This window comes from Leucoraja erinacea, chromosome 4 (assembly GCF_028641065.1).
Source record: "Leucoraja erinacea ecotype New England chromosome 4, Leri_hhj_1, whole genome shotgun sequence".
NCBI classification, from domain to species: Eukaryota; Metazoa; Chordata; class Chondrichthyes; order Rajiformes; family Rajidae; genus Leucoraja; species Leucoraja erinaceus.
In genome coordinates, this window is record NC_073380.1 from 19,878,382 (window position 1) to 19,905,677 (window position 27,296).

At 45.3% G+C, this 27,296-nt stretch overlaps 1 protein-coding gene across 9 annotated transcripts in view; it reads left to right on the forward strand.

Annotated features, from left to right (window-relative positions):
- The window catches only part of LOC129696203 (KH domain-containing, RNA-binding, signal transduction-associated protein 3-like), a 177,098-nt gene that overhangs the window by 112,627 nt on the left and 37,175 nt on the right, over positions 1 to 27,296 (forward strand). For all 9 annotated transcript variants that reach the window (XM_055633854.1, XM_055633858.1, XM_055633860.1 and 6 more), the window contains one exon: positions 6,177 to 6,259. In XM_055633854.1, the coding sequence (XP_055489829.1) occupies positions 6,177 to 6,259 (83 nt within the window). The remainder of the gene's footprint in view (positions 1 to 6,176; positions 6,260 to 27,296) is intronic.

The window sequence follows — 27,296 nt, forward strand, 5'->3', positions numbered from 1 at the left end:
GCGCGTAGCGCTGCTCCGTGTCCGTCATGGTCCTAGAGGCATAGGAAACCGGCTGTAGGGAGCCATCATCCTGCAGCTGCAGGCAAGCAGCACCCAGACCAAAACGTGAGGCGTCACACGTCACCACCACCGGACGCTGCAAATCAAAGAACCTCAGAGTGGGTGTGCTGATCAGCTTTTTCTTCAACAGGTCGAAAGCTTGCTGGTGGTGTGGGAACCAGGACCAGGCAATGTCTTTTTTAGTAAGCTGTCTTAGGGGCGCGCTCAGCTCGCTGAGGTCAGGAATGAACTTGCCCAGGTAGTTGAGCATGCCCAGGAAGCGCTGTAGACCGGCAATATCAGTGGGGGCAGGCAGTTCAGAGATTGCGTTCGTCTTTTGGGGGTCGGGCTTCAACCCTTTTGCCGTGAAAATGTGGCCAACGTACGGGACCTCAGGTACACGGAAACGGCATTTTGACGGGTTCAACTTGAGATTTACCTGCCTGGCGCAGTCCAGGATTCTGCGGAGGTTGCGGTCATGCTCAGCCACATCTCTGCCGTAGACCAGAATGTCGTCCACAATAATCGCACAGGGCAGACCTGCAAACAGTTGCTCCATGGAGCGCTGGAATACCTCACTAGCGGAGTTGATGCCGAATGGCATCCGCAAGAATTTAAACCTGCCGAAGGGTGTACCGAATGTTGTTAAGTCAGAGGAGCATTTGTCCAGGGGTATTTGCCAAAATGAACTCCTGGCGTCGAGGACGGAAAACACCGTTGCTTGTCCGACTTGGGCGGCGACGTCTTCAACGGTCCGCATTGGGTAGTGGGGCCGCTTGATTGCTAAGTTCAAATCCTTGGGGTTGATGCATACCCGTATCTCATCCTTTCCTTTCTTCATCGTGGCGACCATGGTGGAGACCCACTCGTTGGGCTCGCAGACTGACGCCAGAACACCCATATCGACCATGTCCTTTAGCATAGCCTCCACCTTGCCCTTCATGGCGAATGACACTGTGCGGCGGGCGAATTACAGGCATCACGGAGGGGTCAGTTGCAATCTTGTACACTAGCAGCAGCTTCCCCAGCTTACCTTCAAAAAGGTCTGGATACACGGATAGCGGTCCATCACAGCTTGAACCTCGTGAACGGTCCGGTCGAAAGACACCAGACCGAGATCATGGCAGGTCTGGTTGCTCAGCAAGGTGACACAGTCGCAATCCAGAATAAAGAACGACAGGTCACAGGATGATTTCTGCAGCACACAGTGGAAAGTGGCCCTCCCCACAGGTGTTAGTTCCTCTCCCCCATAGGCACGCAAAACAGAGCGATCGGCAGTCAACAGCTCATTATTTCTTATCTTGTTGAACAGTGATGTTGACATAACATTCACTTTTGCACCCATATCCAGCTTCGCAGAGATATTCGATCACATAGTCGTGGGCAGTGTCGGCAGTAGACTGAGAGTCCATCTCACTATCAAGTTGCTGAAGGTTGTTTAGCATTTGCCTAGTAGTTGGTGGAACTTTCCCATGGGAACGGCATGCGGCAGCAAAATGATTCATTTTCTTACAGAAATTGCAGGATTTTCCGAAAGCCGGGCACGGAGACTGCACGGGGTGGGCATAGTTACAATTGGGACACTTGGGTGCCCGCGGGTCCCGAGACGTACGGGCGGGCCGCGGTGGAGGGCGGGAGCTGTCCTGCAAACGTCGTGGCCCTGTAACACCAGTTACACCAGTCAGATTGACAGCGCGGCTGTCAGATCCCCTCACCCCATGCGTAGGGGCTACCACCTCGGCGATGCGACACGCATGCATTGCCTGAGTCAGGGTCAGGTCAGGTCATTGCAGCAAATCAGCACGTAACTTCTAGTCTAACATGCCAGTAACTAGAATGTCTCTGGTGAGCTGATCACACATATTTTCGAAACGGCACCGCTGAGCAAAGTAGCGCAGGTCAGCGATGAAACACTCGACAGGTTCTTCTGGCTGTTCTTTCGCGAGAAAAACCTAGCCCGCTGCAATATGCGGTTGGAGGGCAGGTCGCAAATCTCGGCAAATTTACGCAAAAGACATACCGGGTCGGTGGCAGATTCAGCTGGCACGATGAGCTGGCCGTTGTCATCCAGGACCGCTGGATCATAGACGAAAGCCCGAGCTCTCTTCATGGCATCGGGACCTGCTAGATTAAGCAGCAGGGAGGCACGGACCGCAGCTGGGTCATTTCTGTGCGCAATATTGACGAAGTGAGTGTAGTCCATTACAAAAGTAGCCCATCGCTCCGCAATGTCCGCATCAAAGACAAGGGGAGAAGGTTTCCTGCACGAGGAGGCCATCAAAACTGATAGGGAATACCGGGCAAAAATAAAAGAAAACCGGTAAACGGGAGGCGCGAGTCTAACTAACTATCTGACACCATGTAAAGGGACTTAGTCTGACACACTGTAACCTTTACTAGAGTCTTTATTATAGCACATGGCACACACGTCCCAGCACTGGCTGCACCCAGCCTTCAGGCGTACCAGGACAAAATGGGAGGAGGGGAGGGGAGGAGATCATAGTTATACTGATATGAGAGGGCGTGTTAATGGTGATGAGGTAGCTACATTATAGGTTGCATGCATAAACCATCTACAGGAAGGAATTTAGTGTTTAATTCCATAAATTAATGGCCATTTTTATCATCTTGCGAGTAGGTTTTTGAAGAACGCGATCGTTTGGAACGTTGCGGTTGCGGTGCATTTGAACCCCATATCGGCAGGAAAAACACTGCCAGTTCGTATGGGTCCTAAATCACCGTTTCGCAATGTAAAATGTGGATTAAAGGCATCCTAAGAAGCACGTTTATATGTAAAATAAACGGCTTTCCCTTACCTGTCCCGTACGTGAAATCCGTCCCCATTGTCGGCGTTGACGGCGTTCGGCGTTAGAAGCTGATTTTTAAATTACTCCAGTGCTGAAATTGTCGGGCGATTTAAAAAAGAAAATTCACAGAACGACCGTCGGAACAATTCTTCCGAAAAAACTTGCTCTCCGAGAAAATATATTCGGGACAGGTAGGAGAAAAAACACATTTTAACCCCGCCCCCTGAGATTACTGATGCCAGTAAACACTGATGTGATAAATTGAGAGTGCTGCATAAATCTAATTGAAGTTTAGATGTTATTTAAATTGATTAGTTAAGAACTAAACTAATTTAATAGTTGTTGACCAGTTGTTAAGTTCAGAAGCACGTCCAGTATTGAAGTCCTTGACAATTAGCAAAGCTGAGATAATAGCCATGCCAGTTATCACGTTTCTTCATTTGTTCATGGGCAGAGTTTGTTCCATCCTGCCCACTTGACAGCAATAAATCAAACTGCAATACAGGGTCTGTCCATTAATAATGGACTAAAGAAAGCCTGGCTATTTACATTATACAGGTGCACAACCTTTTATCCGAAAGCCTTGGGACCAGACACTTGTCGGATTTCGGACATTTTCGGATTTCAGAATGGAAGATTTTTAGCGTAGATTAGGTAGGTAGCGCGGGCGGCTTGAAAAGTCTGGAGCTGCTGCCTCCTCCCGGGTGACCGGGAGAATCATTGCATAAATGTTAGTTAGTTAGTTTGGAGGGATTTTATGTGGTGGTGGTGGAGTCGGGGTGAAGGGGGAAACTTTAATTCTTAGTCCCCTACCTACCTGGTCGGCGACTCCCAACCTCGCGGAGCTGGGGGCTCCGTCCGGCCGCGGGCGGCGCTGGTTGTAGCTCCGACCCCGGCAACTCTACCCCTGGCTGCGAGGCGCTCCAAATCCAGCGCGGCCCGCGGCCGGACGTCCCAGCTCCGGGAATGTCGGGAATCGGCGGCATCGCAGCGCTGGGATACCAGCGGGGAGCGGGCAATGCCTTACCGGGTCGCCGTGCGGCAAGCTCCGGAACGCTGTGGCCGCCGACACACAACATTGCGGAGCGTCGCTGGATTTGGAACCGCGGAGCTGGGGGCTCCGTCCGGCCGTGGGCGGCGCCGGTTGGAGCTCCGACCCCGGCAACTCTACCCCTGGCTGCGCGGCTCCAAATCCAGCGACGCTCCGCGATGTTGTGTGTCGGCGGCCACAGCGCTCCGGAGCTTGCCGCTGCGACGCCGCCGACTCCCGACATTCGCGGAGCTGGGGCGTCCGGCCGCGGGCGGCGCTGGATTTGGAGCGCCTCGCAGCCAGGGGTAGAGTTGCCGGGGTCGGAGCTACAACCAGCGCCGCCCACAGCCCCACCCGCCACAGCGCTGCAGAGCTTACTGCACGGCGAACCGGTAAGGCACTGACCGCTCCCCGCCTCTCCGACCAGGTAGGGGACTAAGAATTAAAGTTTACCCCTTCACCCCCCTTCACATAAAAGCCCTCCAAACTAACTGACTAACATTTAAGCAATGATTTACAGATGTTTAAGCGTCTCCCGGTCTCCAGGGAGGAGGCAGCCGTTACAGTAGTACAGACCTGGGTTGACCGTGGGTCGTTTTGGGTCAAGTTTGGCGCCAAACGCGAGCTTTGGTGCGCAGACGACATCTGGAAAAAATGGCCGGTTTTCGGAGCTTTTCGGTTTCTGGAACACCGGATAAAAGGTTGTGCACCTGTACCACAATAACTCAATTATTGTGAGATGTGTCTTTGGAAGTACCTTCAATGTTAGCTGCATTCTGAATATTGAGGATAACGATGGAGATCTGCAAAAAAGACTCTACTTTTTTTCAGTAGGAATTATAGATATCCTGCTGCTGGTTCTGGCTTATGATATCACTGAGATATGTAAATCAGGATAGGAACTCCACAATTTGCATCCGAATTCTCCAGAAGTGGGAGCTGGGTAGGAGGAGGAGACTTAGTACTCTGATCACTGTGCATGCGTACTGATACAAAGGATATGTTTGTCCTTCATTCCACAGTTGAACGATATCAATCCTCACTGTTTATAACAATTTATTTACTGAAGGACTGCCACTGTCCGTGGGCCCAACTATTTTGAGAAAGGCAAAGTTGGGCAACATTTTCCTGTGTTACTATCTAGCAATGTTACAAAATTTTGAGATTTTAAAAATCAAGTCTTTAATTTATCCCATCAGATAAAGCATAAAAATAAGTTTAATTTGACACCTAATTCACTTTCATATCTTCAGTATTAAAAAGGTTATGGCCATTTTCATACTTGGAAATTGGCATCTTGTTCCTTATTGCTTTTTCATTGACTTAACACAAAAGCTGTGATCGAGAACATTTGAAGGCCGATAACTTTCTTAAAATTTAAGAGAACTGAAAGAAATGTTCAGTTATTGTAGATTGAAGCATTCTGAAACAAATATGAAACAATCTTACTTAGTTGACTTGAAATTAAAGTATATAATTAGTTAGTTACCTAATTGTAGCTAATTACAAAATTCAATTACTAGATCTAAACATCTATCCATTTCTTAAGAATAGATTAACATTTTTAAATAGCCTAAGTGTCCAAATAACATTCACACAATAGTTCAGAATATAACATCATTTTTAAATCTCATTGTCATGGGTTTATAGGCCAAATGGAAGGAATTTAATGTTTAATACCTGTAAATTAATGGCCATTTAAATCAGCTTGCGAGTGGGTTTTACTGGAACGGGACCATTTAGAACATTCAGGTGCGGTGAATTTATACCCCCATATCTGCAGCAAATACACTGCTGGTTCTTCGGGGGGGGGGAAAATCACCGTTTTGCAACGTAAAATGTGAATTAAATACATCTTAAGCAACACTTTTATACATAAAAATAAACTACTTTCTTTTACCTGGTCCTGCATAAAATCCGTCCCAGTTTTCGGCATTGACGGCTTCAGAAGCTGCTTTTAAAATCATTCATTAACTTGTCGGGTGAATTTTTTTTTTAAAAACACACAGAACGGCCGTAGGAACGATTCTTTAGCAAAAACTTGCACTCCAACAAATATAATTCAGGACCAGGTCGGGAAAAAAACCCGTTTTAACCTTGCCGCCCCCCCCCCCCCCCCCCCCCCCGCTCAAACGTGCCAAAATCGCTCACACGGCCAGTGGCAGAATTACAGTGCCGCTGAAGGTAAGTTTAGGATTCCACTGGGATGTTTGAATTTTCAACACACAGCCAATTCTATATTTGACTATGTGAGAATAACTGGTAGATTATATAATCAATGCTCCTTCTTGAAACTTTAGGCATATGGTGATGGCTATGGAGCAGCATATGAAGACCAAGGTTATGACTCATATGATAACAACTACAGCAGTCAAGGCCAAAGGTAACATTTATTCTTCTTGACCTCATTCATTGATTCTTCGTGTGTGGCCTTATGAAGTAAACTTTTAAGTCAAATTGTAAGAGGTGTCATTGAGGTGTCACTTACGGTGATGATGCAGTACTTGAGTTTGAAGCCCCATCTGACTTTCAGTGGATGTAAAAGATCCCATGGCATTCTTTTGAAGAAAAGTTGGGGGAATTTATCAAGATGTCTGGGTCAATATTTACCCTGCTGTCAATAAAACATTACCTGCATGTTTGTAGAAAGTTGTGTTATGCAAATTCACCATTACATTTACAGTAATAATTGCTTCATGAAGTACTGAATTGGCTCTGAAGATACCATGGGATCATAAAAGATGCAGGTTTTGTTTTTGTGTGGTGCTGCATCGTGATGTCAGTTTGAGGAAGGGATGAATGAAAGGTTAAAATTTGGAATTGATTGCAATGTGAAATGAAACATTTTGAGATTTAAAAAAAAATATTCATTTACTGGATATGGCCATTGCACTTATGCCCATCATGAATTGTTCTTGATAGGTGGAAATGATCTACTTTTCTGCAGTGTATCTGGTGATGATACTCCCAGGAAGAGAATTCTAAGATCCAGTGATGATGAAGAACTGTTAAACCATTTACAAGTTAGATTACTGTGTGGCATTGGGGGGGGTGAGGACGACTCTGTGGTGATATTCTTAGGTGCTCATTTTCTTTGACTACCTTCCTGGCATGGCTTTGGCAGTGCATTTGGAAGAGTGTGCACATACTGGTCGTTTATGCCGGTGGATAAGGTATTGTCCAGTCTGCCATCTTTTATCCTGGGTGATTTTGAATTCAAATTTCCAAAGTCACACTTTTTAGCTATGTGGAAATGATTCCACCACATTAATAATGTTCCCTGAGTTGGGTTTTGGAGAGATGGAAGATGATACTGGCGATCTAGCTTCTGGTTGCCGTGGTAGCCGGGCTGTTCGTACAAAAGTTAAGTTTCTGGGTACCGGTGACTGCAGAATGGGCTTGGTGAAATGAGTGTGTTTTTACCCAGAGTTGTGAATCTGGAATTCTCTGCCACAGAAGGCAGTGGAGGCCAATTCACTGGATATTTTCAAGAGAGAGTTAGATTTAGCTTTTAGGGCAAAAGGAATCAAGGGATATGGGGAAAACGACAGAACGGGGTACGGACTTTGGATGATTAGCCATGATCATATTGAATGGCGGTGCTGGCCCGAAAGGCTGAATGGCCTCCTCCTGCACCTATTTTCTATATTTCTATGACCCCATTGGTTGGATTCTTTAGTTTAGAGATACAGCACGGGAACAGGCCCTTTGACCCTCCGGATCCGTGCCAACGAGCAATCCCCGCACATTAAAACTATCCGACACATACTGGGGACAATTTACACTTAAACCAATTATATAAACCCAAGCCAATTAACCTACAAACCTGTATGTCTTTGGAGTGTGAGAGAAAACTGAAGATCTCAGAGAAAACCCACACAGTAACGGGGAGAACATGCAAACTCACTTCAGACAGCACCCGGAGTCGCGATCAAACCCGTGTCTCTGGCACTGCAAGCATTGTAAGGCAACAACTCTACCACTGCCACCTTCTGTAATGTTGGACATGGTTATTTCTTGGCATTTGTGTGGGCGCCTGTTACCTTCCATTTAACTGACTATGCCTGAATGATGTTATGGTCTTACTGCTTGCAAACATTGGCTATTTTATTTTATGTTTTAAAAAACTATAAAAGGAGTTGAATATATGGTCATCATCATTGAACATGCCCACTCCTGATCTTAAGATGGCATAATCATCATTGATTGCAATATAAGAATATACAAAATCGAAGAAGTAGAGTGCTCAGTCTCTCAACCCTGCACTGCCATTCAGCAAAGTCTTCTAATTTACCAATAATTTTCCTACCTATTTCCTTATCTCTTGATTTCAAATTGTTGAAACAGCTGTAGGCAGATGGTTCCAGCACATGAACTGAGGATCTCTGGCATTATGATCTTGGGGTTAGGATGATTGACCACCAATGACCACACCTTTCTGCAAGGTTTAACTTTAGGTAAAGGAGAGGATTCCCTTTTACCAGAGCACACATTGCTGCTTTAATATCAAAAGCAATCACCTCAGTTCTGGAATTTTTGTCCATTTTTGAACCAAGCATGTAAAGAGGTTTGAAGATGCATCCTGGTAAAAGTCAAACTCAGACGTAGTTACTTATTGTAAATACAAATTAATAACACTGTCAGTTATACAGTTTCTCATTTTGGTAGTAATTAAATGGTAATTAGCTAGTATGGATTTGATCAGTATTAGTTTGCATGATTCAGTTACTCTTGGCAAAGTTGTAGAAAAGAGCAGAGATGAAACAGAAGTAAAAAATGATCAATAATGGCAAAACACATTTTACCAGACTGAGATAGGTAGGTACAGTGCATTCAGAAAGTATACAGACCCCTTCACTTTTCCATTTATTCTAAAATGGATTAAACGGATTTTGAAATTTGGTAAGGCTTCACCGCCGCCGTGCCCCATCGTCGCAAGCAAAGATCATAGGGCTCAACTCTATGAGCTCCATGATCTTTGGTCGCGAGGCTTCACCGCTGCCGAGGCCTCACCGCTGTCGACGCCCCACTTCACGACTCCGTGGTGCCGTCCTGGGCCGCGTGCCCCGTCGGCCGCTTCGTCCGACCCGGGCTTCTACCCGCAAGGCTCTGACCCGTGCGATCCTGGTGGCATCGAGACCGCGCGGCATCTCGATAAAGGCCTCTTGCTGCATTCCCAGTTCCCAGTCGGGATGCCTTCTGGCTGCGCAATACAATGTACTGTTGCATTTCCAACTTGGACTAGCCATTGAATCAGCAATTAGCATTCCTTAATAGTCACTGACTTTGCAAATTCTGGCAATCAGAAAATGTCCAACAATCAAAATAAGATAAAAGATTATTCGCTTATTTTTCTTTATTTTTAAAATAATTTGACCATAGATTTAAGAAATGAATTTTTAATTTAAAATTTTGGGAAGTGTTATTTACTGTATACTGTACTTAATTTAACTGAGTAGCTATGTAGCACAATATGGTCATCTTTGAAGTAGATGGATCATAATTTTCATCCTAACTGTTAAGAGTTGGATTTGAAATTCATTTGGCATTTAAATACAATGGTAAAGGATACTTCTCTCTAATTATAGTAAACAAGCAAGGACCAGGTATCATGTTACAAGTAGGTGTAATATTAAATATTTTCAATATGACTTAAGTGTAAACAAGCAAGAAGTTGGTGTCATTTTACGGTATGATTATCACAAATTCGCTGTGTAAATTAAGAAGTGACAAGCAAGTAAAATGTGTTATTTTTAAGGTACAATAAAAAAAATTACAGTATAATTTAAGGGTGAACAGGCAAGAAAACAGTGTCATTTCAAGGTACAATTATCAAAAAATGGCTGCATATAGGGGGTGCTGCCCCCTTTTAACCCCGCCTGGGACGTTGCACCTTGGAACCATATCAGGGGACAATGCCCCATTTCTCTTCCTCTTTTTTCAGTTGTTTCCTGTCTCATGCTCTGTCAGATTGGATGGGGAGCGTCAATGCACAGCTATTTTCAGGTCCCTCCAGAGATGTTCGATCGGGTTGAAGTCCGGGCTCTGGCTGGGCCACTCGAGGACAGTCACAGACTTGTCACTAAGTCACTCCTGCGTTTTCTTGGCTGTGTGCTTAGGGTCGTTGTCGTGTTGGAAGGTGAACCCCCACCCAGTCTGAGGTCCAGAACGCTCTGGAGCAGGTTTTCATCAAGGATCTCTCTGTACTTTGCTCCATTCATCTTTCCCTCAATCCTGACTAGTCTCCCAGTTCCTGCCGCTGAAAAACATCCCCACAGCATGATGCTGGCACCACCATGCTTCACCGTAGGTATGGTATTGGCCAAGTGATGAACGGTGCCTGGTTTCCTCCAGACGTGACGCCTGACATTCAGGCCAAAGAGTTCATCAGACCAGAGTACCAGAGAAAACAACTCTTTTGGCAAACTCCAAACAGGCTGTCATGTGCCTATTACTGAGGAGTGGCTTCCGTCGGGCACTCTACCATAAAGGCCTGATTGGTGTAGGGCCACAGATATAGTTGTCCTTCCGGAAGGTTCTCCCATCTCCACAGAGCAACTCTGGAGCTCTGTCAGAGTGAGCATCGGGTTCTTGGTCACCTCCCTAACCAAGGCCCTTCTCCCACGATTGCTCAGTTTAGTTGGACGGCCAGCTCTATGAAGAGTCCAGGTGGTTCCAAAGTTCTTCCATTTAAGAATGACGGAGGCCACTGTGCTCTTCAGGACCTGCAATGCTGCAGAAATTGTTTAACACCTTTCCCCAGATCTGTGCCTCGTCACAATCCTGTCTCGGAGGTCTACAGACAATTCCTTCGGCTTCATGGCTTGGTTTTTGCTCTGACATGCAGTGTCATCTGTGGGACCTTATATAGACAGGTGTGTGCCTTTCCAAATCATGTCCAATTAATTAAATTTACCACTGGTGAACTCCCAATCAAGTTGTAGAAACATCTCAAGCATAATCAATGGAAACAGGATGAACCTAAGCTCAATTTGAGTGTCATAGCAAAGGGTCAGAATACTTATGTAAATATGGTACAGGTGCACAACCTTTTATCCGAAAGCCTTGGGACCAGACACTTCTCGGATTTCGGAATTTTTCGGATTTCCGAATGGAAGATTTTTAGCGTAGATTAGGTAGGTAGCGCGGGCGGCTTGAAAAGTCTGGAGCGGCTGCCTCCTCCCCGGAGACCGTGGAATCATTGTAAATCATTGCTTAAATGTTAGTCAGTTAGTTTGGAGGGATTTTATGCGGTGGGGGGGGGGGTGAAGGGGGAAACTTTAATTCTTAGTCCCCTACCTGGTCGAAGAGGCGGGGAGCGGTCAATGCCTTACCGGGTCGCCGTGCAATAAGCTCCGGAGCGTTGTGGCCGCGGACGCCCAACATCACGGAGCTGGGGGCTGCGGGCGTCTGGCCACGGGCCGCGCTGCATTTGGAGTGCCGCGCAGCCAGGGGTAGAGTTTCCGGGGTCGGAGCTACAACCGGCGCCGCCCACGGCCGGACGCTCGCAGCCGCAGCTCCGCGATTTTGGGAGTCGGCGGCCACAGCGCTCCAGAGCTTACTGCACGGCGACCCGGTAAGGCATTGCCCGCTCCCCGCATCTCCGACCAGGTAGAGGACTAAGAATTAAAGTTTCCCCCTTCACCCCCCCCCTTCACATAAAAGCCCTCCAAACTAACTGACTAACATTTAAGCAATGATTTACAGATGTTTAAGTGTCTCCCCAGTCTCCGGGGAGGAGGCAGCCGCTACAGTAGTACAGACCTGGGTTGACCGTGGGTCGTTTCGGGTCAAGTTTGGCGCCAAACGCGAGCTTTGGTGTGCAGACGACATCCTGGAAAAAATGTCCGGTTTTTGGAGCTTTTCGGTTTCCGGAACTCCGGATAAAAGGTTGTGCACCTATATTTCAGTTATATCTTTTTAATTACTTTGTAAAATATTGTGTGATGATAAAAAAAAAGAGATTTAATCCATTTTTAAATAAGGCTGTAACAAAATGTTGAAAAAGTGAATGGGTCTGAATACTTTCTGTATGTACTGTATATGAATAGAGTGAATATATCAACCTGATGGTAATTTACTGACAGAGAAATGGGGTCGAAGCAAGAGAGTTAATAGGAGTTAAGAGCAAATATATACCCATGCGGATGAGGGTTTGGACTCCAAATATGTAGAGCTTTACAGGACGAGGAAGAAACAGTGAGTCTTGGCATCATGTTTGGCACATTGTGGGCCGAAGTGCCTGTTCCCGTATTGTACTCTTTGACATTCTAAATAGGTTTGTCAAATATTAAGAGCTTGAACAAGTATAAAAAGTGCAAGAGTAAAAGTTAAAATGAAATGACTATGTACAAGAGAATGATTGGAAACAAATATGGCCCAGTAAAGTCAAGGAAATCATAGATTCGTATTAATGATATTAAGGGATGACAAAAGAAAGGAATATAACCTTTTCAGTTGATATGACTCATTGTGAACCACATTGTGGGAAACCAGAGGGGAACTTGCGGGAGCCCTGATTAAAATTTCCGAGTCACCCTTAAATACAGGAGAGGTGCCAGACGTTGTGCTCCTTTTCACGAAGGGCTGCAGGGAAAATGCTGGGAACTATAGTTGGAATCTGTAGTTGGAAAGTTACTAGAGAGTAATCTGAGGGATAGGTTATACAGGCATTTGGACGGGCAAGGGCTGATTAGGTATAGTCAGCATGGCTTTGTTCGTGGGAGATCATGTCTCGCAAATCTGATCAATTTTTTTGAAGATGTGACCAAAAAGTTGATGAGGGCAGAGCTGTAGATGTTGTATACATGGATTTCACTAGGGTATTTGACAAGGTTCCACGTGGTAGGCTGCTCTGGAAGGTTAGATTGCATGGGATCCAAGGAGAGATAGCTGAGTGGATAGCAAATTGGCTCCATGGAAAGAAGCAGAGGGTGATGGTGGAAGGTTGCTTCTCGGACTGGAGGCTAGTGACTAGTGGTGTGCCTCAAGGTTTCGGTGCTGGGCCCTTTACTGTTTGTTATCTACATCAATGATTTGGATGAGAACATAGTGGGCAAGATTAGCAAGTTTGCTGATGATATAAAAGTGGGTGGTTTTGCAGATAATGAAGATGGTTGTGAAAGATTACAGCAGGATCTGGATCGATTGGCCAGGTGGGCTGAGGAATGTTGATGGAATTTAATACAGAGAAGTGTGAGCTGGTGTGTTTTGGGATGTCTAACAATGGCAGGACCTACACAGTGAATAGTAGACCTCTGGGAAGAGTTGTAAAGTAGAGGGATCTAGGAGTGCAGGTGCATGGTTCCTTGAAGATCGAGTTGCAGGTATCGAGTCGTGGTCAAAATGGCTTTTGGCACTTTGGCCTTCATCAGTCAGTGTATTGAGCATAGAAGTTGGGAGGGCATGTTGCAGTTGTCTAAGATGTTGGTGAGACCGCATTTAGAATATTGTGTTCAGGTCTGGGCACCATGCTATAGAAAATAAATTGTCAAGCTTGAAAGGGTTCAGAAAAGATTTACGAGGATGTAGCCAGGACCAGAGTGTGTGAGCTATAAGGAGAGGTTGAGTTGGCTGGGTCTCTATTCCTTGGAGCGCAGGAGGGTGATCTTATGGAGGTGTATTAAATCATGAGAAGAATAGATCAGATACATGCACAGAGTATCTTGCCCAGAGTAGGGGTATCGAGGACCAGAGGACATAGGTTCAAGGTGAAGGGGAAAAGATTTAATGGGAATCTGAGGGGTAACTTTTTCACACAAAGGATGGTGGGTGTATGGAACAAGCTGCCAGATGAGATAGTTGAGGCTGGGACCATCCCAACATTTAACAAACAGTTAGACAGGTACATGGATAGGACTGGTTTGGAGGTATATTGATCAAGTGCAGGCAGGTGGGACTAGTGTAGCTGGGACATGTTGGCCAGTATGGGCAAGTTGGGCCGAAGAGCCTGTTTCCACACTGTATCACTCTATGACTCAATATAGAACCAACCTGCCTGGTTCCGGCAAACCAACAAAGGTACAATACATTAGAGAAATCACTGCCAAGAATTTAGCAATTTCATTCTTGTTTTCTTTGATCACAGTTGTATTCTGTAGCTGTAAATTGAGCATTGCTGCTCAGAAATTTAATGGAATTGGTTAATTACATCAACATTGGTCGATGATGTAAAATGCTATTACTTAATCCAAATAGCTCGAAGTGAAGAAGCAGCTACGATGTCGGGAAAAGTGTTGAGGTTCAGAGCATTAAGGATACAGGGGCTTCCTGGATTACAGATCACTGATTTGGGTAACCTGATTTGAGGCAAGTCCTCCCATTTTTCAAGCTAGTACTAATAAAATTTCATGGTATTCATTAATGACTAGATATAATGCATGTTCCATTAGTTTAATTATGGGCATTCGGGTGATTATTCAATTAAATGAAGGATTTGTGGGAAGTGTTGACCTTTTGACCTCTTTTAAAAACCTGCTACTGAAAGTTGAGTGTAGACAAAAATGCTGGAGAAACTCAGTGGGTGAAACAACATCTATGGAGCAAGGAATAGGTGACGTTTCAGGGTGGAGACCCTTCTTCAGACTGATGTGGGGGGGGGCGGGAAGAAGAAAGGAAGAGGCGGAGACAGTGGGCTGTGGGAGAGCTGGGAAGGGGAAGGGAAGGAGGGAGAAAGCAAGGACTACCTGAAATTGGAAAAGTCAATGTTCATACCGCTGGGGTGTAAACTATCCAAGCGAAATATAAGGTGCTGCTCCTCCAATTCACTCTGGCCATGGAGGAGGCCCAGGACAGAAAGGTCGAATTCTGAATGGGAAAGGGAGTTGAAGTTCTGAGCCACCGGGAGATCAGGTTGGTTAATGCGAACTGTGCGGAGGTGTTTTTTTATTTTTTTTATTTTATTTTTATTAGAAGTACGGTAAATTACAATCCTACACAACACATATATCCTAATACATTTTTTGTACCGCTTCATTTTTTTTGAGCTTTAAGAAAAAGGTAGAAGTAAGGAAAGTAAAGAAAGTGCGCGAGAGTCGTGAAGTGCAAGAGTGTTGGGAAAAGAAAGCCCCTTAGGAAAGAAGTTAGAGAAGGAAGTAAAGTGAGAAAATAGACCCTAGAAAAGAAAGAAAGAGAAAATAGAAACAATCGCTCTATTATAACATTAAACTCCGCAGAAAGGGGACTACCAACCAAGTCTGTTTTTGTTATTTTACCTCCCGTTACCAGGTCCTGATACCATTTATTTATATATTTGTTTTTTTTTAAATTACTATTGCACCTCATACTTGTAATAGGTCCAGAAACATAGACCACGTCTTTTGGAATTGGTCTGCTTTACCTGCTAGGAGGAATCTCATCTCTTCCAGATGTAATGTTTCAAACATATTTGATATCCACATTTTTATTGTTGGTGTCGGCGCATTTTTCCAGAATTTAAGTATAAGCTTTTTTCCCATTATTAGCCCGTAATTAAATAAATTCTTCTGAAACACGTTTAATTCAGGGTTACCTTCCGATATTCCGAAGATAATCCATTCTGGTTTTGGTACCAGTTTTATTTTGATCAATTTTGAAAAAATATCAAATATTTCATACCAGAATTTTGGGATTTTTGTACAAAAAACAAAAGAGTGCGCTATGGTAGCTTCTTGACACAGGCATTTATCACAGATTGGTGAAACATTAGGGAAGATTTTATTTAATTTAGTTTTTGAATAATATAATCTATGTAATGTTTTAAATTGGATGAGCGTATGTCGTACGTTGATCGAACATTTATGCACCTGTAGTAAATGATTATCCCAGGTCTCTTTTGAGATTTTTATAGCTAATTCTTGTTCCCAATCTTTTCTAATTCCATCTGTTGTGGGTATTTCTATGTTTAAAATGATATTATATAGGTACGATGTTAAATTAGCTGATTCCGCCTTGGTCTTCATTGCTTCATCCAATAAGTCGGAAGGCATATTATGATAGTCTTTTGTGTGTTTTTTCAGATAATCACAAATTTGAAGATATTTAAAATATTGGTTATTTTTCAAATTATATTTCAGTTGTAGTTGTTGAAATGATAGTAAATTCCCCAATTCATATAGATCTTCGAGCGTTTTAATTCCCATTCTTTCCCATTGTATAAATGATTTGTCTATGATTGATGGTTTAAACGATGGATTATTGACTATTGGTATTAAAAGAGATAGGTTTCTTAATTTTAAATTCTGTTTTATTTGTTTCCATGTTCTTATTGTGTTATGTATAATTGGATTTTTATTATAATTTTTATTATTCAAATTTATTGGTGAGAGGATGGTCGCTCCTATATTACTCGGGGAGCAGTCCCCTTTTTCCATTACCAAAAATGCTGGAGAAACTCAGTGGGTGAAACAACATCTATGGAGCAAGGAATAGGTGACGTTTCAGGGTGGAGACCCTTCTTCAGACTGATGGGGGGGGCGGGAAGAAGAAAGGAATAGGCGGAGACAGTGGGCTGTGGGAGAGCTGGGAAGGGGAAGGGAAGGAGGGAGAAAGCAAGGACTACCTGAAATTGGAAAAGTCAATGTTCATACCGCTGGGGTGTAAACTATCCAAGCGAAATATAAGGTGCTGCTCCTCCAATTCACTCTGGCCATGGAGGAGGCCCAGGACAGAAAGGTCGAATTTTGAATGGGAAAGGGAGTTGAAGTTCTGAGCCACCGGGAGATAAGGTTGGTTAATGCGAACTGTGCGGAGGTGTTGGGCGAAGCGATCGCCAAGCCTGCGCTTGGTCTCACCGCAGTTGACACCTAGAGCAGCGGATGCAATCGATGAGGTTGGAGGAGGTGCAGGTGAATCTCTGTCTCACCTGGAAAGTACCAGGGGCAGGGAACACCCTACCAGCCGTAACATACAACAGACAGTCCTCTGACATTTTCGCCACCTCCAACGTGTTCCCACCACTGGCCACATCTTCCCATCCCCTCCCCTTTCGGTTTTCTGCAGAGACCGCTCTCTCCGTAACTCCCTGGTCAATTTGTAACTTCCCACCCAAACCACCCACTACGCTGGTACTTTCCCTTGCAACCGCAGGAAATGCTACACTTGTCGCTTTACCTCCCCCCTCGACTCCATCCAAGGACGCAAGCAGTCTTTCAGGTGAGCCAGAGTTCACCTGCATCTCTACCAACCTCATCTATTGCTTAGTCTAGTTTGTTTGTAAATTTAGGATTTACACGCTGAGATAACAAAAGATCCATTTAAGCCAAGTCCTATTGGCAATTAAACATATTTATTTATGAATGCATGATGCATTAAAGTAGTTCAAGTCACAATTTCAATTTTCAATAATGTTACTTTAATACATCAACAAAATGTTATAGATTATTGCTTTGTTTCATCTTTTAATGTGCAATTTGCAGTGTTGATAATATCACTAAGAAGTACCTAGCATGACAATTTCCTAATTGTTCTGCAGGGCAAAGGTGGAATTGAGGATTGTACATATTGTATGAAAATACAATGCACTTGGGAGATGTACAACATAAATTGAATTTACCAGTGCCATCTGCTTAATAGCATAGTGCTGAATTCTGAGATATTTATAATCACCCATTCATGGTATTAACAGATGCTGTAAAGATTTAGCAAACTAAGGATGGGAGGTTTATTTTGTATTTTAAATATGATGACAGAATACAGAGGTATCTGAGGTCTTATTTTCACTGGTGCATGGCCAGAAATTTACAGTGTAATTCAATTAATTTGTCTCAAAAACTTAAAAATAATATTGTATTCTTAATATCTTATCAATTCCATTCAAACTATTCCACCAACAAGCAATAGATAAGTATAAGGCAGTCGCTTGTTCAATTTATTATTTTATTGAAATTGGAAGCCTACTTTGTGAATTCGATTTGATGGCTCATTTACAAATGAAAGTAGATGATAATTCTTGGCGGTAAATGAAGATTTGTGCAGTTGATTTGTATTTTCCAATCTTTTTCATCACATGAAGTAAAACTAATAAAAGGTTTAAAACATTTTTGGTTCATTTGCATATTTGACACTCCAAAATACAAATAAATGGGAGTACAACTGGGAAAAGCTGTTTATTTTAATGATTTCATTTAATAATTTGAGCAAGTTACATTGTTATTCTATTAGACAACCTTTTAAGGATTGTAGATTAAATGACTGATTTCTATGAGGGAGATTGTGTAAACAATATTGCAGAACAGCTTCAGTCAAATGTAATGAAGACTTATCAATAGCCAGATGAGACAAGTATGAAAAAGGTGTGACTTTTAAGAGCTGAAAGATTGTAATAAAAATTATGACGAATAAAAAGTGACAGATGCGACCAAAATTTTACAGGGTGTGTGGTCTTGTGTTGAGAGTGATTTTGAGTCATTTGGGATGTGGGAGAAAACATAGAGGTACTGGATACGATTCTATGAAAACAGGCTTGATTAATATTGATTTTTCTTATTCAAGGTATTCTTTAGAATCAGATAATCTTTCCAGAGTTAATATTAGAACAACTAGAATTGGCATCAGCAACTAGAATTAGCATTGGAATGAGGGAGGACAAAAACAGATTTCTGTTATTGACATTGAGACCAGTTGGATAAACTTAAATGTGAACAACATTAATGTTCACTTAATTCTCACTTTAAATATGCCATAATAGGTCAAGGGTCAAGAGTGTTTTATTGTCATGTCCCAGATAGGACGATTACATTCTTGCATGCTTGGCTATAGGGAGTAAGCTGTTCCTGAACCTGGATGGTACAGTTTTCAGGCTCCTGGTGGCCATGGTGAAAAGAGTATGTGGCCAAGATGGTGTGGGTCTTTGATGATGTTGGCTGCTTTTCGAGACAGCGGGGGGGGGGGGGGGGGGGGGGGGGGGGGGGGGGGGGGGAAAGGGGACGCGGGGAGGAAGGGGGCGGGGGGTGTAAGTAACCCAGTGGAGGAGGGGGCGGGGGGTGTGAATAGCCCGGGGAGGGGAGGGGGGGGGGGGGGGTTGTGAGTAAACCGGAGGAGGAGAGGGGGGGCAAGAGGTATGAATAACCTGGGGGGGAGGCGGGAGGGGGCTGAGGGTGTGGCACTCGGCAGTTTGAGAGCCCATTGTGATTGGTGCACTGTGAGTGGCATTGTGATATCATCATTGGAAGTTCCTAGAAAAAAGGCTGTGAGTGAGGTGGTTTTTGGCTTTTTTTTTAAACTTTAATCATAAATAACTTGTGAAATATAGGATGATGTAGCAGGGACTCCAGGAGTCCAGCCAAGAATGAGGCGAAAACGAGTTGTGTGAACGAAAAGGGAGTTTATTGCTGCACTGTGCTGCTTCCAACATCACCCCATGACCGGGCATGACCCGACCCGGGTCGAACCCCATGACCCAATGCCTCCCACTCTGATGCTCAACTGCTCCCTCCTGAGCCGAGGGTTCGCTACCCATGGCTCGCCACCAGTTACCGCCACATGACCCCCCCGCCCCCCCCCCCCCCAGAACCGGAGGCACTGAAATGAACGGGACGCCGAACAAGGCGGCCTGACTGCGTAAACACGTCCGTCCGAATAGGGTCCTTACCTGCCCGGAAGAACATATGGAAACCCGCGACAGCAGGTGTCCGCGACGAGGAGGCTGGGCCACCCGAACCGGCTCGCTCAAGTCCAAATGGGCCGGCTTAAGACGCACCACAGACACAGTCTCTTGCGGGCCCCCCATGTCCAGTACAAATGTTGCTGTCCCGTGCCGCAGCACATAAAAGGGACCTTCATAAGACCGTTGCAAGGGCAACCGGTGGGCGTCGCTGCGCAAAAAGACGAATGGGCAGTCCACCAGCGCCGGTGGCACATGGAAAGGGGCTATGCCATGCCAAGGTTGGGACGAGAGACAAGCGCAGCAGCATGGAGGACGGATGTTCCCGGGACCTACCAGCATCTGGGATGAACTCTCCTGGAATGGTGAGCGGAGCACTATACACCAACTTCACCGAGGATGATGCCAAATCCTCCTTAAGCTGGCATTTCTTCGTCTGATAGCTGCGCTGCCGCCAAGGCGGAGTAGGCTACCCCGACGGCCGGGTTGTGCACAGCTGCGATCTCCGTGCAGGACAAGGCGTCCGCCACCAGGTCGCATTTACCGGCGATGTGCCGGACGTCGGTGGTATATTCCGATATGGCTGTCAGCTGTCACGGATCCAAAACCTTGGCGAACGTGAATGTGAGGGGCTTATGGTTCGTGAAGTCCACAAAGCGCCGACCCTCCAAGAAGTACCGGAAATGCCGCACCGCGAGATGTAAGCCGAGCAACTCCCGATCAAAGGCACTGTGGCAAACCTCCGCTGGGTTCAGCTGTCAGCTGAAGAAGGTGAGAGGCCACCATTGACCGTCGAAACACTGCTCCAGGACCCCGCCGACTGCGGAGTCCGAGGCATCCATGGTAAGAGCTGTGGGGGCGTCTGTTCGTGGGTGCACAAGCATGACCGCACGAGCCAGGGCATCCTTAGCCCCTTCGAACGCTGCCTAAGCAACGGCTCAATGGACCTCCCGCCGCTTGCCAGACGGCAGTTGGAACAGTGGCCGAATGATCTTAACCGCCGCCGGAACGAGCCGGTGATAGAATGTCACCATGCCTACAAACTCCTGAAGTCCTCACACCGTCGAAGGCCGTAGGAACCGGCATATGGCTTCAACCCCGTCAGGCAGAGGCACTGCTCCGTGCCGGGTCAACCGGTGCCCTAGAAAGTCAATGGCCCGGAGGACGAACTGGCACTTACTGAGGTTGACCACCAGGCCATGCTCGCTAAGGCACTGGCACAACAAACAATAATTGGCACAGTGTTCCTGCTGCTTGCGACTCGCCACCAGGATGTCGTGTAAGGAGATAAAGGTGAAATCCAACCCCCGATCCACGGTGTCTATGAGGCGCTGGAAAGCCTGCGCGGCGTTCTTGAGGCCGAATGGCATCCGCAGGAATTCAAACAACCCAAAAGGGGTGAAAATCGCAGCTTTGGGGACATCCTCCGATCGCCCGGGGATTTGGTGGTACTAAGTCGACCTTTGAAAAATACTTTGCCCCGGCCAGATGGGCTGTGAAGTCCTGAATGTGGGGAATTGGGTACCGGTCGGCAATCGTAGCTTCATTATGGCGGCAATTGTCCCCATAAGGTCGCCAGCCCCCAGAAGCCTTCGGCACCATGTACAGCGGGGAGGCCAATGAACTGTAGGAGCGCCAGACGATGCCCATGGCATCCAAGTTGTGAAATTCTGCCTTTGCAATTTGAAGCTTGTCGGGGGCAACCCTGCAGACGAGGAGCGGTGAGCCGAGGTGAGAATGTGGTAATCGACCACGTTCTTCGAGCTGGCCGAGCCGAACTCCGGTGTAACAATGTCCGGAAACTAGGCCAGAACCTGGGCGTAGACATTGTCCACCGTTGCCACTAGATTGCTGTTCAACGGAGCAGGCGCAGTAGGGCGATGGCAAAAGGCCAGGTGAAATGGCACGCGCCCAACATAATGGGGATAGTACGGACGCCGCAGGTGCGGATGGGACTCTCGTTCGCCGCGGTCAAGTGTGGTCTCCGCTTGTCCGCACCGGAAGGAGGAAAAACACTAACCTCTGCTCCAGTGTCCACCCGGAACCTACGTCCCGAGCGCCGGTCCTAGGCGTACAAGTGATGCATTTCTCCGGCCACCGCGGTGCCTACCGGCGGCCGGCTCTGGAGTTTCCTGGGAACGCACACGGTTGGCGGCATTGGCGGGCCACAGCCCCCCAGCATTGGTGGTAAAAGGACCACATCCTTCTCTCCTGTGCCACCTGTCTGGTCTGTGGCTCTTGTGGGCACCACATCTCTCTTTCCTGTGCCACTTGTCTGGTATGTGGCTCTTGTGGACACCACATCCTTCTCTCCTGTGCCACTTGACTGGTCTGTGGCTCTTGTGGGCGTGGGCCTCTTGTGGGCGTGGTCCTTGGTCGCTGGGCTTCCAGGGTGCTGAATCGATGCGGTCCAGTGATTCCAACGCACTCAGCTACTGCTGGTCGGACAGTCACAGCTCATCGGCGCACATGCTGCTAGTCTAAGTGGGTCTTCGAAACTCTCCCCTGCGAGTTGCCGGCAGATGTCGCATGGCAACTGCTGTAGGTAAATAGAATATTCAAATAGAAGGCAGGGCCGGTGGTCGCCTATGATCATGAGCATTTCGCTCATGAAGGCCGAGGGCTTCCGGTCGCCGAGCCCGCCCATGTTGAGGACTCGTGCCGCGTGCTCCATGCGGTTCGGCCCGTGGACCCGGAGCAGCAGCTCCTTGAGACCTGCGTACTTATCCGGCGCAGGCGGGATATCCAGGTACGGCACAACCTGACCGGCCGTTTCCTGGTCGAGAGCCCCTACCACCTAATGGTACCGGGTCTCGTCGATCGTTACACCGCGAACATGGAACTTGGATTCCACATGACAAAACCAAACCCCAGGTTGTGAGGTCCTAAAGGTAAGTAGCTTCAGGCCTTCCGCGTTGAGCTCAGCTTCGTATGCGGCCACGGCGGGTTGAGCGCTGTACATTTTAACATGAACTTTGTCCAGGATTCCACTCCTGGTCGACTGGGTCACCAGTGTAGTGGGGACTGTAGGAGTCCAGCCAAGAATTAGGCGAAAACGAGTTGTGTGAACGAAAAGGGTGTTTCTTACTGCACTGTGCGGCTTCCAACTCTGCCCCATGACCGGGCGTGACCCGACCTTAAATACCCAGGGTTGGACCCCATGACCCAGCGCTCTGATGCCATCTAATTCCGACTAGTAACTACGCACTTCTCCGAGCACATTATTGCACACGTCATGCAAGCCGTCTTAAATGACCACCTAAACTGTAATTTGGGAACCTAAAGAGCTGCCGAGGTTGCCTGGCTGGCAACAGGGAAAAAAGTTAAACGAGAGCCCTGATATAGTCTAAGGCCAACTATTGCCTTTGCATTAGTAGTCGGGGTAAATGGCAATATACATCCAGGAGCACCTGAATGATTATGCCGCATCATGCCAGCATGTTTGATTGTTTGGTAAACTGTATGATGAATTGCGAAATGTATGTATATTATTATATATTTTTATGTTATGGAATCAAAATCAAGAATTATAAATTCACATTTCAAAAATAGTTTCACAATTCAGTAGTACTGATTTTCAGTATTCTGTAATGATATTTGAGAATACATGAGGTTGCATGCAAAACACAGCTTTTCATAAATCCAATTTTTGTGTAGTACGTTCCATTGCATGTAAGTGAGAAATACCGAGTTTCCCCAACAAAATATTGATTTTTAGCCAACAAAATACGGAAATGCTCGGTGAAACTTGGCAGCCCTGCAATTATTAATCTTGACTCCACCAAAATTATTTCTGAAATATTGGTCATAAATTTGGTGCAAAAATGCTCCAAAATAAGGCTCAAAGTGCCACAGAGATCACCTAAAACTCCGGCCGCTATGCGCACATTACTTCACATAAAATTTTTGTAATCCTATTATGCCACCCCCCTTTTTTGGGGTGGTGTGGGGGGGGGGGGGGGGGGGAAGTGGGTGTGTGGGGAGGAGGGGGAAGGGGGGAGTGGGGTGGGACTGCACTCAGCGGCCACAGGCGCCACCACTCAGCGACTTTCCCGACACCACACAGCGACTTTCCCAACTCCACACAGTGGCTTACCCGACTCCACACAGCGACTTTCCCGACTCCACACGGCGACTTTCCCGACACCACACAGCGACTTTCCCGACTCCACTTTTGCGAACTCAAACAGCACTCATGGACTTAACTCCACTGCTGGGGCTTTATTCTCCAGTGGGTGCCGGAAGGGGCGTTACCTTCATGGTGACTGTCAGGCGAGAAGACCAATCTGCTGATCTCACAATTTTTTAAACCTTCAAAACTTTTGTACTCGTCCACCGATCGGAACAAAACTTGGTGCGCTTGGAGGAGAGAACGGTGTGTAAGGTGGTGAAAAATCCTAGCGATAAAGGATACTGTTTTTGCGCAGATTTAAAAACAAAAAGCAAAACGGAAGTGGTCAAGATGATTGGTTTAGTAATAGTACTGGACTAAGTGGGACCCTTTGGGTCCCAGTCACACGGGTGCCCTTGTCCCGCCCAACGTAACCCATTCCCCAGCACAATATTCCACCACTCACCTGTTCCTCCAATGCAACCCGTTGCCCCAAAGCAATGTTCCACCACTGTGGGGGAGGGGTGGTGTGAGGGAGGGGGCTGTGAGATGGGGGAGGGGGGGTCTGGGGGCAGGGGGGGAGTGGGGGGGAGGGGGGCTTGTATGGGGGAGGGGGCTGGTGTGGGTGAGGGGGAACCTTCAAAACCTTCATAACTTTTGTACTATTTCACCGATCGGAGCAAACCTTATTTGATTCACAGCAGAGGAGAATGGTGAATAAGATGGCGAAAATCGTATATGGAGGATCGTTTTTGCGCTAATGAAATTACAACGCAGACAGGAAGTGGTCAAAATGAGAGTTTTAGTAAGATAGATAGACGGACAGATGGACAGACAGACAGACAGACAGACAGGATATACTAATTCTGCATTCCTTGGAGCAGAAGAGGGGACAGGATTTGGGTATATAAAATTGAGGGCAACCAATAGGGTAAATTGCACAAAACTCTTTTGTCAGAAATGAATAAAACAAGAGGATATAGATTTAGGATAATGGTTAAGAGATTTAGAGGGGATCTGAGGAGGGCCTTGTTCACCCAGTGGCGTGTTCCTGGAATGTGCTGCCAGAGAGAGTGGTGGAAGTGGTGTAGCTGAGAGCATTTAAAAGTGTCTTAAATAAGCACCTAAATTGCCTTGGTGGAGAAATCTATAGGCTACATATGCTGGAAGATAGGATTAATATGAATGGATGCCCACTGGTCGGCATGCACCCGGTGAGCCTAATGGCCTATTTTCATTATAATGATTCTGACCTTGATACTGACAGGTTGCTTTTCAGCAGTGTGTTGGTGACAAGAAAGGAATGTCAATATATTTCCTTGCTAAGATAGTGTGTAACTTGAAGGAGCTGATGGTGGATATGGTGCTATCAGCTGCTGCTGTTCTTGTCTGGTGGAAGCCGTGAGTTTTGGAGGGGCTAGAAAAAGAAAACACCTGAATTACATCTTGTGGATGGCATATTCAGCTGGTGATTTTGGAAGTTGATAAGCAAGTCATTCACTTGTCTCTTACCAACTGTTATAGTCACGATATGTTTGAGACTATGCAGGGTTATAGGTGTACCTAGAATTTGGAAAGAACAATGGTGCTAAATATTTCCAAATACAAAATATGGCATTTGGGCTGATGACTATATGAATTTTTTTAAATGTATTACATTATGCTTAAGCCGCAAGAAAATAAATCTCAAAAAATTGTCATGACAAGTACAAGTACTTTTACTGTTTTTGATCTTCAGCAAAATATAATGGCCAGGATTTTGCAATTGTAATGACAGTAAAAAAGACAGAATTGGACATATTACATTGTAAAACTGACCAACTTCTGGAGTAAGTACATGCACAGATAAATGCAAAATTACAGAAGTAATTCCTGCTTCTCCACTGTTTCCACTGTTAGGAACAGACTCCATGAATTGATGAGAACATGAGATAAAATAAAGCTCTGAATATTTCAAACTAAGTGCAGAATGACAAATGAGATGACAAAGACAAAAGAAAGATAAGTTTTAAAACATGTTTCATGTCTCCAACAGCAGCTTGAATTTGTGACATTTCATTGTTAATTCTGTACATTCTATGTAAAACCGAGTATTTGCAATATGGTAATGTTTTCTTTTTTGTGAGCATGATTGATGGACAATAATTCTCTCGTGAAGCATTTCTTGAAATCACAGTGAGAGTAAAACCAAGGTGCTATTTGAATAGACTACAAGATCTAACATGAATTGACCAGCAACGTATGACAGTTCAGAATTATTTCTCTGAGCCGTTCACTTTCATCTAATATACTATTGGAGCTCTTTTAAACTCTGTTAAAAGGACAGGAGAAGTGATGGAATTTTAAGTGTAATAAGCACATTGGATTTTACTTTTATAACAAACGGATAGATTCATTCCAAAAATGTTTTGAATTGTACGCATGACTTGAACTATAGGCATCCTGTAGCAGTATTTAGGAACACGAGGCTAATATTTAGATTGATCTGGTTGTGTAAATTATAAGATCACCAATACCCAAGGGGAGAGAGCAATGCGCAGTGATAATTTTCGGGTTATTTTGGGTATTTTCTTTTCAAAATTAGCTGCTTCACAAAGGTATACAAATGTATAAGATTGAGTAGTGGATGTTACTGCAACAGGAGTATTAAAAGGGAGATAGAAGAAAAAGGAACTGGTTTACAGTTGTGTTCACGATAAAATATATATGACTAGAAAATAGCTCGCAATGGCACTACATTTCTCTGCAATGTCCAAAAACTAAAGAAATTTGGGAGTTCTATCACAAACTCCGTTTTTTTTTGGTACCAAGTTATTCCAGTAGGCTGTGGGCCGAGGAGCTTTATTCCAGTGTTTTGTGACCCAAGTCACAGAACTACATGAAATTTTCACATATTGTCAAAACATATTATATAAATCACCCCTGAAACTCGTCATGAACAAGACTTGCACATTTTTATTAAATTAGAGAAAAAACTGAAACATTTTGGGTATTTTTCATCCAATCAAAGCAAGTTTAACATTGAGTTGTATGCCAGTTGGCCAATCACGCACTTTGCTTCAGGCTAGCACACAACATGGCTGAGAGGACTTCACTGATGCCTGTTTTACTGGAGATTCCGATGAAGGTTATTTCTAGTTCTGTGGAATACATGTCATGGAAACTTGCAGCAGGGTAATTGAATTTAGTGAGAAAAGCATTAAGAAGTCTGAAAAATGTGCAGCTAAGTGGATAGAAGTGGAAGAAAGCCTTGCTGAGATGCTACAACACAAAGTTGTGAAACCAGTGAAACTTTGTGAATCAACTCAAACTGAAAGGTAAGATCTAAAGTCTGAATTCATGAAAATTAATCTGTATGGACTTTAATTTGATTGCACCCTTTTATAATGTGAAAAAATTAGATTTGGAGGCTGTACATTCACTCATTCATTCACTCACTCACTCATCATTCATTCATTCAATCACACATTCACTCATTAATTTGCTCACTCAATCATTCACTCATTCATTCACTCACTCATCATTCACTCACTCACTCACTCACTCACTCACTCATTCCTTCACTCATTCATTCATGAAGTTGAGGGCCTAAACTATGTGTATCCATAACACAAGGTAAATTAATCATTTTCACTAATGCCAGCTTGTTGTAGTGTAATAAGTCTTTAACATCTAATCTTGGAGCTGCCTGCGATAACTTACCGGGAAAAAGTGCTCCGATCGCAGGGC